Raw genomic sequence first — 14521 nt, 5'->3', positions numbered from 1 at the left:
TTCTAACTGCAGTATATGAAAGTTACATATTCATAAAAGAAGGGAAAATATTTAGGAAACCTATTACCAGACTCGTAGGAATGATCCTTCAGTTAATTTGCGTTGATACGCTGGAGTTTCAGCTAATAGCTGCTTGGGAATCATCTACTTGATCCCTTATAATGTTTTTTCCATTGAAGTTTAATGGGATTAAATTGAATGTTTATGTAACAGTTATGGAAACAAAATACTTAAAAGAGTGTTATGGTTGTTTCCTGATTTATCTAAAAACATGTTCTAACAAACTACATTCTTCTTTTTTAACCAGCTGCTAAGGTCTAAGGAAATATTTAACCTTTGGAAAGGTCATTTAATTTCCCCCCTTATATGAATGAGGTATAAGAAACAAAACAGCCTTTTTAAGCTCATACTACAGCATCTGGGTCAAATTTAAGCCTGGACTATTCAAATTGTGCATTATTTATTTATTTATTTATGAGCCATTCAGAAGTGGACTGAAGAGTAGAAACTCCTTTACTTTCTGTATTTCTGTCACAGGTGTTTTGTAATCTGACACACAGCAGTGAGTAAACTTCAGAGATAGTCTGAGATGACTGAGGTGGAAGTGAATGGTGTACAGAGCAGAGGGAACGTACTGAGTGCTGGTGGGGCATGGCACTTGCTGAAGGAACCCCGTACAGGCCACTGAGATGTGAAGAGTGACTCTGGAAGTGACAAACAGCCCCATCAGATGGCATGTTAACACCCACACAAACACAAACGGGGTTAATTATTGGGGGGAAGACTTCAGGGCGCACACTCACAGTAAATCACATACTCATCATTTTGACCGTGAAGCATGCTCATGCATTCTCGTGCACTGTCTCACACCACTTACACTGGGAAATGAGTGGAGACTTTGTTTCGCACACATACTGACTCATATCAAAATAAGTTGGGGGAATTCTGCTTGTTTCAAACTACATCACGCAGGAAGACCTGAGTCAACACTGTACTGTTGTCTCTAAAAGCACTTCAAGGAGAACATGGTTTACCATGTCCTGCAAACACAGACAAAACTAATCCAAAAAGGAACTTAAGGCATAAATAGCAGTTCAGAGGAAAGAAAAAAGAAGAGGACTCACTAAGAATGGGTTGTATCCTGTTGGTGCAACAGGGGGCACTGCACCACGTGGTCCAGCAGCAGCAGCAGCAGGGGGCAGCACCGGCAGACCAGAGGAGAAGATGCCCAGAGCGTTCAGGTTTAAGCCTGGGATCAAGTTAGCTTGTTGCTGCAAAGGAATAATGATTTGGATTTAATTAATTGAACTCTTATTTTTCCCTTGTTTAAGACAAAGCTTAGCGAAAGTCTTAGTTGTTAACAAGGACTTCACATCTCTGAAATGCCTAATTGATCTTGCCTTGGGAGGACATCACCAACATACAGTAGCTAGCAACTCCAAAAATCTCCTTTTCAATGGCCAATATAGCTGATCTACTGATATCTTCCAAGCTGGGGTGAAAATTTGATTTTTATATGTAGGAACATGTAATGGTGGAATAATGGGTATAGCCACAGAAACAAAGTTAAATTCCTGTGTATCTTATACCACTACTGAGTGTTCTGGAGATAAAACTGTTGATGATGCAAGAAATAAAAAAGACAGAGATTAAAATTTCCAAAACATAAGCAGCTGTAAAAATCTAATCGATCTTGGCTGGTGCTTATCTCCAGCAGTCAATGTGCAAGAGACAGGGTACACTCTGCACAGGTTACCAGTGAATCACAGGAACACACAACCACACATGCACACACTCATACATAGGCCAATTAACTTAACAAGCATGTTTAAGGCTGATGTGAGGAAGCCAGAGTCCCCAAAGGGAAACAAACACACAGGGGGAACATATAAAATCCCCAGGGAGGATTTGAACCCACTATCCACCAAAGACTGATTCTTAAACAGTTGCTGTTGTTTTTAAAGTTGTTGCACAGAAGCATGTCATAAGGATTTGATTACATAAATTGTAAAAAATGCACAAAATTTTTTCCTCACTGACATTAAATCAGACTAAACCTTCACTGTGTTAAGTCAGACTTACCAAAATTATTTTGATTTGCCAAATATTACAGATTAGTAAATGAATAAATAAAGAGAAAGTGAGATTGCTTGAATTACTTTCTTTAAATTCAAATGTTTATACACACTGACATTACAATATCTTTAAACAATTTTAGAAAACATAACATGGCTACAGCTTTTTAAGCTTCTAATAACTTCTGAAACAATTTAACTTTACTAGAGGGTTTTATTTGTGCCTATAATTGTTTGAACCAGTCATAAACACCTGAGCTTTTCCAAATCGATTCCCCCAAAAATCCTGAAAATGGCTCTGCCCTCAAAGCCAAGTCAGCTGCTCTTGTTTCCGGGGTCATGACAAAACCTCCAGTTTCCTCTGTCGCCCTTCATTTCTGAATGTTCTTTGTAATATCGAAAGATTCCCTCTAGATGGCCCACTCCGCTCACAGCTCAACGTGACAGAAACAAAACCAACCCAGAGGGATGTAGTCTCTGAATGATACTGCCTGGTGATAATTTAATACTAAAGCAATAACAACAGTGGAGAACCAGCTGACCTGACACACTTGATAAAAGTAGCTTAAAACAGATCTCATGTGCATCTCCAGGAGTTTCAGCTGTTGCTCTTGATGAGCGTCGTGTTCATCCACTCCCTTCATGCTCATCAGCGGTGCAGCAGAGAGCACGCAGTGCGTGACATTCCCGCTGTTCCTCTTCGTCCGAGGCTTGACCCCAGCGGCTTATGATGTCACGGGGCTGGTGTGAAAGAGGAGCCGGGCGAAAGAGCGGCCTGCAGATATCAGATGGATGCTGGGAAACGCGGTGTGTTACAGCAGGGACGCAGACACACACAGCGGGGAAGGGAGTGTGAGTCAGAGGCACGGAGACAGGCTGCACTCAAACACTCAGCTCACTTAATGAGCTATTCAGCGATCGTTTACTGTTATCTGTTTACAGAGCGGGCCTTACTAATGCTGGCGGTAACACACTACGGGGGAAGCTAATATGGTCCTGCGGTCAAACCCCCAGTCCTCTCCGCCGCTCACCTGTCAGTCTGTGTGAGTCACCTGACGGTCATAATCACCACAAGAACGGCACAGAAACCGCGCAGAGGGCTTACATTTATAGCAGCGATATCGTTCTCGTAGGCTTCCCTCAGCTTCTTCATGATCTCCACCTCGGCTTTACAACAAGCCTCCAAGCTTCCCTTCACCGTGATGGTCCTCTCAGGGTTGTAAATGGTTAAGTCTTGTAACCTGAAACACAGAGCGCACACACAAATCACAAGAGAAAATGTAGGATTACTCAGATTCAGTATCTTTCTGCATCATTTTTTACTAAAACTCAATATATTTAAACATGTTTATTTTAAAAATTCAATTTAATTGCATCCAAACAACACTTTAGCTGCGATATGTATTTAGGTGTTGGTGTTTTTACATCTGCTTGCATAATATTAACACCCCGCCAGAAAAGCAGAGATTTGCAAAATTATTTGTGCCTTTCGCTTTTTATAGCAAGAAAACCACAAACCTCAATGTATTTTATTGGAATTTTCTGAGACAGACCAACATAAAGTTGTGCATGATTGTTAAATGGGGTAAAAAGGATAAAAGGCCTCAACATTTTTCACAGATACAGACCTGAAAAGTGTGGTGTGCATTTGTATACAAGCACATTTACTCTGATACACCAGTGCGCTCAATTGCCTGCAGAAGTTTACGAATTAGGAAGTGGAGTCAGCCTGTGTGTCATTTAATCTCATTACAAATGAATTTAAGTTACACTGGAAAGAATAATGGGCAAAAAATTTTCCACTGTATACTTTTCAGATTTTTATTTTCTTTACTTTCAGTTCACAATTAGTCGCTGTTTTGGGTTGAGATAAAACCAAAATTACCAACAAAATACATTGAAGTTCATGGTTGAATGCTATCAAAGCAAATACTTTGCCAGGATTCTTCCCAGACCTGTTTGGATTGGGATGCTGGCACAATTTCTGTTTACAAGTTTAAGATCACACATACGCAATTTGCAGTCCACTAGCCATAACTAAGATAGCCCTGCTGACATAATGGAGGTTTTTTTCCTGTTTGTTTTCAAAGCCTCTCGGGAGACAAGTCGGGAAGACATTTTCCAGCTCTCTTCTCAGGCCGAAGCCTCTGCAGGATGAGTAAAACAAGCTTTCTGTGAAACATTGTGTGAAATGAGTCTTAAAACAACGAGTGAGGCAAGGTCAGCCTGGGAACGGCAGCACCGCAACGCGAACAAGAAAGAGAAAAAGAGATCATCCATCTGACCAAAACCTGCAGCGCTTGGAAAATAGTGAATGGTTTCTGCTTTTTACAGCTAATAAAGACAAAAATGCTCATAAAAAAACTTTGAGTGAAGAAAACCATCGCACATCCAACAAAATCAATCCTCCCTTTTTCACTCTTACCTTTCCAGTGACTGCACACTTAATAGAACATCACTTTTTAGACCGTTTCTTGGAAAATCAAAGTACTCATCAAAGTTACGGCTCCATAAAACAATTCGCCTCAGTTTTATACAGCAGTTTATACTTTTCAGTCCATTTTCCTTTAGAAAAACAGAGGATGCTTCACAGAATCACCAGTTTGCCCAAAAGGATCTCCATCTGTTTCTCAGAGCAGGTTGAGCACACTCAGTCAAATGGAGTGTAATCACCTCCTCACTCATATCCTGGGGAAAGGGAGCCATAATCAACTCAACACATTTTCACTTTTAACTACTCAGTTAGGTGGAATAACAGAAAAAGACAAAAAGAAACATTCAGGAAGGAGGGTGTGGCTCCATGAAACAGAAAATCCTGTTTCTCAGTTGGTTAAAGCAGCATCAAGTCTATCTCTCCGCAATGTGTTGTGGTTAAGCTCAGCAGGATGCGATTCCTGCTCCTACAGAGAGAGCCTCATGTCAGGCTGGACTGGATGCTCAAAATGTTCTGTATTTTACCACCAAGTTGACTTTCGCACTGAAGAAAATATTCAGTGCAATGCCATTGACACAAAGAGTGAGTAAGCTGATCTTTGTGCACCTGGATGTGTTTGCATGTCCCCGGGAGCCAAAATGTAAATGGGTCAGTGCCACAGATTGCTGAGATTTAAAGATCTTGGGTGGCTTTAATACTGAGAGCATGGAAATGATTTAGCACTTTCCACCTCAATGGCGTCAACTCGGGCAAAGCGTTTCAACTGTGTTTGCAGATGCGGCAGTGATATACGACTTTAGGATGTTCATTCAGTTCCTTTATAGCTCCTGTGTGAGTCTGGATGAAGAGACGCTTATCTCCCCAGCAGACTGAGGCACACAGGATGAGTCGGACAGAACCGGACAGAAGTCAAATTAGGGTGGAGAAGAATTTAAACATTATTTCTAACTTTCCATAATTTTTTTTTTTTCATTTGTTTGTTTGGGAAAAGTAGAGAGTGGGTCAGAGAAAGTGACCACAATGCTACAATGCAGTCTGGAAAAGTTTGGAATTTCATTGATGTAGTTTCCACGAAGATTTCTACGATGTATTCCTTCATTTGCATCCTCCACATTATTGAACATCATAGTATTAAATATACCTGACCCATCCTGCCATCCACAGCTGAAAGAGATTCTGCATTTAAAGTCGGTCTTCTTTAAATTTCTGCCTTACATTCATAACAAGATTTTTTCTTCTCGAGTCATAAACTTTTTCAATCAATCCGAGAGCCGTCGTTTTAATTATTCATCAGCCTGTGGCGACATGTAAATGATTGAGTGCCCAGCGGCTGACTTACGAGGAGATGGTTATCTTGGTCCCTGTCTCCTCTTCGATCTTCTTCAGGTTGCGGCCCTCCTTCCCAATCAGTCGGCCCACCAGGCTGTTGTGGGCAAGGATTTTCAGAGGGATCTCCTCTGTCCTACCAACACACAAACACATAAAAGGTTAGTTGCGATGACTGGCTCCACTGAGTGTCGCTGACACCTCAGCGAGGGTGTCAGGAATGTTGTGGAATGTGGGCAGCTGCCTCGTAGCAAATGCTGCTGTAAGCACAGGACTTTTTCTGATAAATCAGCTAAACGATTGATCTCTTTATGTTTCCAGAGACATTCATAAGAAGCAGATCAGATGTAACCCATATAGATTCCTGTAACTGTCTAGTGATTTAGCTAATGCAGTATTTACAGGACAGCAACCTCTGTTGGAAGGTCAAAAAATATTTTTGAGCTGCTATCCAGCTTCCTTTGCCTGAATTTTTTAAGTGTTTAAATGACAGGTTTTGAGGCTACATGAGCATGCTTTAGATGCAATTACGAGTTTCTCCAGAGCACAAAGCAAACTGTACTAGAATTTATTTATTTCTACTCTTGCGCAGGGATCTTGTTTTCTAAATAATATTAAAGGAAATCAGGAATAAAGACAAAAAAAATCCAGTGTGTTTAAACACAGCTTTTGAAATTAAAAAGCTGAATATCTCAAGTTTACATTTTACTTTTTAAAAAATTGTTTTTTTTAAATTATGAGTGCATTTTCTTTTGTTTCATTTTAGATGCTCAACAATTAAAAATAAATGCACAATATTTGAATTAAATATTTAGATTTTTCTAGCTTATAGAGCTGTAACTCAATGTCTATCTGCAAAAAAGCCTTGGATGTTTGTGAAACCAATTTCATGAATACAACCCTTTCACATTTCTTTTCCTAGTTTTTTTGGTCTATTTTCCTCTGCAAAATATTCTATCAAAAAAAGAAATTCTTGCTGTATTTATCCAACATTACAAGTAATTTGGAGTAACGTCTGTTGTCCAATTTACTATAGTTGATCAGCCAATCAGGGCTGCATGAAATCATTCTGAGGTACAATAAATTACTATGGACACCCCTGGTCTATAGGAAGGGGTAGCAAAGAGTCTTACCTTATCAAAGAAACAAACAGTCTATTTAGTAAATATTGTCCATTAAATGTTTTCACACTACATTGGGTGTGTTGTGGAAAGGAAGCTGAAAGTGTTCCTGGAATTAGTTTTTGATTCTATTTGATTTCAATAAGAATTCCTTTGTGCTCAAAAGTTCAAAACAAACAAGAAAGTGCAACTGAGAAAATCCCTCAGACCACAACAAGCCTTTTTGCCTGAAAAGGCTTGTTGTTTTAGGGGATTAAAAACAACAAAGCAATTTGATTTGATATGAAGAACTACAGTTCTTGCATTCTTTCCTATAAAACATTCCCTACTTTTTATCACAACAGCAGAACTCAGTTAGTTTATGTACTTCTTCATAATAACTTTCCAACATGAGTCTAAAGAAACAAACCTAACATTGAAGGTAATTTGAGGTAACCCAAACCAAATTGAAGACCAGAAAAAAAATGTTAGGACAGAAAATAGATAGAAAAATAATACTTTGAAACAGATGATTCATGTTTTTCTAGAGGATTTTTTTTCCATGTAATTTGAAAGCAATGGAAGGTGAGTCACATTTTCTGTTGTGTTTAGTACAGATAATTATTATTTTGAAATAACATTCAGCTATTGTGGAGTAAAGATGCAGGATGAGAAAAATGCACAATTTTGCTTGGACAATTTTATATATAAAGCCAAACATATATTTTCTTCTGCAAACATGAAGATAATATACCTGCAATTAGACAATAAAAAGCTTCCTGTGCGCTACTAGTGCTGACAAAATATTAACTGCAAAAAGTCATCACTTTTAAAGGTTCAAACAAAGTATGATTTCACCACATCTGCCTCTGATGGGAGCAGATGGCATTATGATCATTTACAGGAAAAGGAGGAGTGCAACTTCTGCATTATATGCATTTCTGCTTTGTGTGCCAATTACAGGGTGTGAATGTGAATCAGGGATGTGGCGGGGTGTGGTGGAGGGTGGCCAGATGCTGGGGGTTTCATCAGGGCTTGCTCTCAGACGTGGCGTGTCTTCAGAGACGGGGGGGGCTGCAATCTGCAAATACAAATCTATGCTGCAGGCTGACATTAGTTAGGGGTGAAGTGAGAGGGAATGGCAGATGTGTGGGTTTTGTGGTTTGAGTTTCAGTGTGTTAAGGCTGAGTGAAATCACAGGGCGCAGGAAGGCAGGGGCGACCGGTTTTATTCCTGCAGGTGTGGCACCCAGGCAAGGCACTCGCTGTCCCTTTGTTGACTTATCTCAGAGGTGTGGGCGTCATTGAAGGCACTTTTGAAGGCAGGATTAGAGCTTGACTGATCGAGGTAGGTTACACCAACTCAAACACTGAAACTCCTTTGCTTTCACTTTGAGTGTAGTAATAATAATAATAATAAAAATACCTTACAGCAACAATACCCAGACTTAATGAACACTGGTTATATTTTTTCTATTACAACATTCAGAAATGTATGCAGATTGTAAAATCCTTTTTTTCTGTATATCAAATAAAAACTGCATATTTTAAGAAATTGTGACATCCATGTTAAGTCTTTAAATTAGAGGACAGCTGCAGTTAGATAAATGTTAACAATGAAATACAACGTAGGTCAAAATAAACAAAGAAGAACATTTATCAAATAATAACATCTTTAATAAATGCATAAATTAATTAAAAAAAAGTATAGATAAATGAAATAAGTTACAACTCTTTTGGCCAAAGGTCACCACTTTGTAACATTGTACATTTTTACAGTCATATTACTTCCCTACACATTTGGTAACACTGTGTTACTCTCCAATGTTAGTATATTAATTCATATTGAAATTTTTTGTGACTTGATCCTTTCCACTTATCATGTTGATGCTTGCCTGTTGTCATGGGAACCAGGTTGCAGATTATACAACTATTTGAATTAGAAGACTGAGAAAATAAACGTGGCTGAGTTGGTTTATTAAGGACATTCTACAAAACTATACAATGAAGGAATTTTTATTGGTTTAGCAAGCTTAATTTAAAAGAAATGAAAAAGATTAAAATTATTAGAGATAAAAATATAAAATAAAGTTTTATAAAGTTAGAATAAATAAATTTAATAGGTAATAACTGTTTTAATAACTTATATTAAAATGAAAAATAAATATAAGAGACATAAGATTTGACCATTGGATGGGCTGATACCAATTTTGAATGTGTTTTTCTCTACATAGCTGTCATTGTGTATTTAAACTTTCTGTATCTCTCATCTCTCTTTATGACTTTTCTAATAAAATTATTCTTTACATCTCTCGAACTATGTAATGTTATGCAATATTAATATTATTAACTATGTCATTTTTAAAGGACGCGTATGGTCAGAACTGTAGGGCAGGTTATTTTTCCACCCTGAAACAATTTAATTACCATTTAGTTGTTGCTATGGAGACCAGATGATAGGTGTGTTAAATCACAAAATGAAGAAAATTAAATTTTGTCCATTTGTTTTATTGATTGGATAAATAAGCACTGTAAACGAATTTGCAATGTAAATTTGATTGGCTTCAAAAATTTGAGGACATGGGAAAAAAAAGATGTCCAATTATGCTTAGAGCCGCAGAGTGGGCCATTTTTACCCTTCATTAAACAACGTCAAATTCTTTCCATTTGGCTGTTTCCATAGAAACAGCCAAATGGACTATGGAAATGTTTCCATAGTCACCACAAGCACTTTGTGGCAACTTTGGCTAGCAACATAAACAGAATTAATCTTTGTAAATCTGGTTTATTGATTATGTTCAACTCATAATTTGGATTTTATTCATCAGAATTAATAATATTCTGATTAATAACATTATTCAGAATATGTTTTTTTTATGCTACCCAATAGAGTAGAATAAATTCTCTAAACTATAGTTTGATGCTTTAAAGGTGCTGAAATCATGAATAAAATAAAGTCAGTTTGGGAACACTTGGACTTTTGAACATTAAGGAATATTACAACATTTAGACCGGTGATCAAAATCAGTCCACAGAATGATTAAGATAAATATGTGTATTTTTTGCAGATTCCACCTCTCTGGTGGTTCTAGCAAATATCACAGTACTACTTCAATATCCTGATCTAAATTAGCTTTTCCTTATGTCTTTGTCCACCAGGACAAGCTCTACACATCAAACAACTAGTAATATTTTCTATTTCAATGAGAAGCATGTGAAATAGAACAAGGCTTGATCAAAAACCAGCACAAGAAAACTCTTGATACATAAAAAAAAATTACATAAATGAAAACACAATGTCCTGTGTTTAAAAAAATGGCTTTGTGACTGTTCTGCATTCACATGCATGCTCACAAATAAAAGCAAATAAACAACAGAATAAAGGTTGCTGTTTACGCCAAGAAGAAGCTCAAAGAGCCATAAAAAAGGTGCGGAGTCTCGTTAAAAGTGTCAAACCCAATTAGATCTCCCGGCTTGGACTCTTAGACACTAAGCTGCAATCACGTGCCTGCCTGGATAAGTATCCGTGTTTACTGTGTTAGTGGTCCAGGCAGAAAGGAGTGCAGAGTGAGATTTAAAAGTGTGCATGCAGGGTTAAAGGATGAGATTATAGCCCTGAAGACATGATGGTTAATCTCCACATGGGATTGTATATTTACGGCCAGTGGTACGCGTGTTTGTTTGTGGAAGCTGCATGTGGGCTTACGTCTTGGTCTCGTTGGCCTCCTTCTCCATGATGTCCAGGATCATCCGGCAGGCAGACGAGCATCCCTCGGGTGTTGAATGGATGGTGATGGGTTTTTCTGCTGCGCCTGCATTTTCCTTCCGGTGGATGTCCACCCTGAAGGACGGATGTGGAAATCAGATGGCTCACAGATCTATGTTAATTTGACTTGGATAAATTGATTATGCTCTCTATTTTTGGGATAATGGACAATAAATCCAACTTGACAGTAGAAACTTTTTAACTGAGTTAAAACGCGTACTTGGACTGTGTCTGTTTGGTGACATTCTTGATGGTCAGGCCTTCTTTCCCAATGATTGCTCCCACAAACTGAGTCGGCACAAGCATCCGCAGAGGGAAGTCAGGCTGTCTGAGACGGGGCGAACCAAAGCCTCCAGATGGTCCGGGCTGGGGGGTGCCCTGGTCCCGGGAGGACCGGCCTCCGCGCCGCGTTCGGGGAGCCTGGACGGGCGAGGCGCCATCCATGTCCATGATGTACGACACGTTTAGGGCGTAGTCGTCAAACTGGTGTCCTGTCAGCTTCTCAATTGCTCTGAGGGTAGGAAGAGAGGGAGGCAGAAACAGAGAGGAAATATTGAACTTTGAGTGGTCCTGTCTATCACTGAAAGCACTTTTACATTCTCATTTACCCAAGCACATGCACATTAATACACAAGTCAAATTTGAAGGCAACTTGGACTTTAGTGCCTTGCCCAAGGACACAGTGGAAAGGGGAAGCTGTAATTAACTCCATAGCTTTTACTATCCCTGCCACGCCCACCCCAAACACTGATTCTATCCAAATTATAAGCCTTGGATATCTCTCTATCACTTGTACCCTTTTATCCTTCACTAAACTTTCCATCAATGTTCTGGAAAGTCTCTTAATACTCAGCTTCTTTACAATAACTTTGTGTGGCTTACACTCCTTAAGGAGTGTGTCAGTGTCTGTCTGGTAGATAACTGTGAAGTCAGAAATCTTTCTTATGAGTGTGTAAACCATAGAGATTATGTAATATTTCTATTTTTAAAATGTATTTTTGAAGAGAAATCGTACTCATCAAAATTACAAAAAAAATAAGCACATTAAATATGTCACTCTGATAATAATATTCTGTACAATAAATATTCTCCTGAAATCTTAAACCTGTATATTATTATGAGATTGTTTTTGAGCTGCTTCATATAATCTGAACTAAACAGCTTCCCAAGATATTTTTTCTTTCAAATTTGTGGATTACCTAAAGATTGTGAATTTCTATAGAACATAAATGTTCTCAAGATTTCATGACAAGATGAAAAAAGTCCTTAGCCAATTTTAATTAATTTGACCCCAAATTTGTCCAAGCTTTGAAACCAGAGTGACATTTACCAGAAACTATGCAGTAAAGGTGGAGAAAAACAGAAAAGTCACACACGTCCAGTCTCTAATTTCTCACAACACTTACAGCGATAGATCACAAAAAAAAGCTTCCAAAGCTGTCCTCTGGAATATATTGCTCTACCAACAAAAATGTGTTCAGTCTGGCGCCTGATTTCAGAGCGTTAGGTTTCTGAAAAATATGAGCTACAGCGCTATGGATGACTGAGAGAAAATTGTGTGTTTTAAAAGCCACGACTCCATCGCTAAGGGTATTTTTAAAGCACAAATTCTTCCCATTACATGGAAGAAAAAAAAACATTCTGTGTCTCTGTGCAGATTCTGGATGATGATGCATTAATTTAAAACAAAACAAACAACAATTACATCTAATCACAGTGAGTTCTTTAGATTCAATGAATTTTGGTTGATATTGGTCAAAGAAACAGCTTAAAAATCTTGTTGTCAGTATGTAATAGACGCAAAGATTCAACATTAGGATTTCCATTACTTCAGATTTGATTGTGAGTCCGAGTTATAACCTACTGGTAAAACATGACAGCAGCTTGTTACGTCTATGATGGACATCAAAACCCTCATAGTTTTAAATATAATGTGGGTACATTTTTAAAGCGACTCTGCAAAATATTGTAAGGTCTTTTATACAGAGTAATTACATCACTCTATAAAAGAAGACAAAATAACATAGCCATGATGAATGGATGGCAGATCTGACCAATTTTACAGACTTTGTAGGAACATTTAGCTCCTTAGTTATCTGCGTAGCTCAAGTTACCTGTGTAATGAAGATCAAATAGTAAATGAATAAAGCTTTTTGTCCAATTGGCACAAAAAACTGTTAGTGTGATATGAGGTGAAAACTGGAGTCTGCAGGTGTGTGAGGGAATTGACCCAGTTTGACCTTACTCGCAGTCAACAAGCATGTTTAATTTCTAGAGGCGGATCTGGATGGAGTCGTGTTGGGTGAGCTGACTTCTGACTCATCTGCAAATGCATGTTCCCCACAGCCAACGAGAAAGAGAAGCTGCATGGCAGCTATGAGCTGACTTTTCCTTTTTTTTTTTACTTTATTTGTTACTATACATAATGAAAATGAATGGAAAACAGCACTGAGCATATAATTAATGAATGTTTCTGAATAACATATTTTCCACGTAGCACTGATGTAAAATATGCACATTCAAAGTCCAAAAAACCCACAAACCCACAACCTTAAATATATCTATTTTAAACTCTCATTATCAGTAAAAAAAAAAAGAAAAAAAAGAATGGAGTCCACACCATCCAAATCATAAGCATTTTTAATTGTATTTCTTTATATTTAGTCCAAATTCAGAAATAATCTTCTGTTCTGGACAAGCATTATTGGAATGTTTGTTCCTTCAAACTTTCACCCTTGCAAGTCAGTTGTTTTTTTTAGTTGGTATAAAAAAATCCTGTAACCTGTGATCCTTCGCCACGTCCTCAGTTAAAACAAAAACCAGTCTGTTAGTGTGAACTTGAGCACCGATTCTTTTTTTAAAAGTCAGTAGTGATTGTGAAAGTTGTATAGTGTGTCCCCAACTTTACCTGAAATGTTAGACACAATCGTTTCGCCAAAATGTTAGTTTTTCAGGAATCTACACAGGCTATTACTTGGCACTTAAGACAGTTAAATGTTTTATCTTTAATGTTAACTAAAACCATATTCTGCATGATGTTGCAACTTCCTGTTTAAATGTGTTTATATTTAGGGTATATGCATGTTCCTCTAAATATACTGGCTTTGATCTTACAATTCACAGTTTGTTAAGCACAGAATCGATGAACTACAGTGCTCAAATTTGCAGTTTGTCATCTGCACATGAGTGTTACTCATAAGTAACATTATTTGTGCTGCTTACACTTTAGCTTCTTCCTTGGTTGCGTATGTAACATTCACCACTGCTGTTTCTGTGTCAGTGTTCACTGTGGGACAAGACAAGGAGAGAGAGAGATAAAGAAAAACATGAGATACAGCAAACAATGGAGTACACATGGACATATCAGGTCTTTGTTGTTTTCTGTAGGTGAGTTGGACACGCGTCCACGTTCCCGTGGCGACCCAGAAAGCTGCTTGTCTCTGTGAATCCATTACAGCCATCAGCCTGCTGGCTTCTCTCCAAACCCTGCTGCTTCCTCTACAAAACGGAGCTGCTTAACACAAAGGCCTCGCTGTCACTTTCACAAAAACGGATCTGAGTCCGACATAACCGCCTGAACATGGCAAATAATCGCCAATTAACGAAGATGAAGCACACAACAGAGACACACCTTGACTAGATAGGTGGTCGAGGGTTGTTCTGCGAAGACAGAGCAGAGCAGAGTGTGTGAATCCACAGAGATCACACAAGGTCTGATTCAGAGAAAGATGTTAATTAGAGAATCTATTACAAGCAGTGACAAACAACACAATCAGCTTAATCAGGTGATCAGTTTGGATGATGAGCTGATTATTTAACTC

At 38.3% G+C, this 14521-nt stretch overlaps 1 protein-coding gene across 2 annotated transcripts in view; it reads right to left on the bottom strand.

Moving 5' to 3' along the window:
• igf2bp2a (insulin-like growth factor 2 mRNA binding protein 2a) overlaps window positions 1–14521 on the bottom strand; it is a 77858-nt gene that overhangs the window by 14758 nt on the left and 48579 nt on the right. The window contains exons 5-11 of one of the 2 annotated variants that reach the window (XM_032566835.1): window positions 13923–13986; window positions 10921–11211; window positions 10641–10775; window positions 5849–5971; window positions 3181–3316; window positions 1125–1271; window positions 636–704 (exon numbers count right to left, since the gene is read on the bottom strand). In XM_032566835.1, coding sequence (XP_032422726.1) covers window positions 636–704; window positions 1125–1271; window positions 3181–3316; window positions 5849–5971; window positions 10641–10775; window positions 10921–11211; window positions 13923–13986 — 965 coding nt within the window. The remainder of the gene's footprint in view (window positions 1–635; window positions 705–1124; window positions 1272–3180; window positions 3317–5848; window positions 5972–10640; window positions 10776–10920; window positions 11212–13922; window positions 13987–14521) is intronic. The other variant, XM_032566836.1, reaches the window with a different exon arrangement.

Source organism: Xiphophorus hellerii, chromosome 7 (genome assembly GCF_003331165.1).
Source record: "Xiphophorus hellerii strain 12219 chromosome 7, Xiphophorus_hellerii-4.1, whole genome shotgun sequence".
Taxonomy (NCBI): domain Eukaryota; kingdom Metazoa; phylum Chordata; class Actinopteri; order Cyprinodontiformes; family Poeciliidae; genus Xiphophorus; species Xiphophorus hellerii.
Note: the sequence above shows the minus strand (reverse complement) of the source record. Positions and strands in the feature narration are given on the sequence as shown.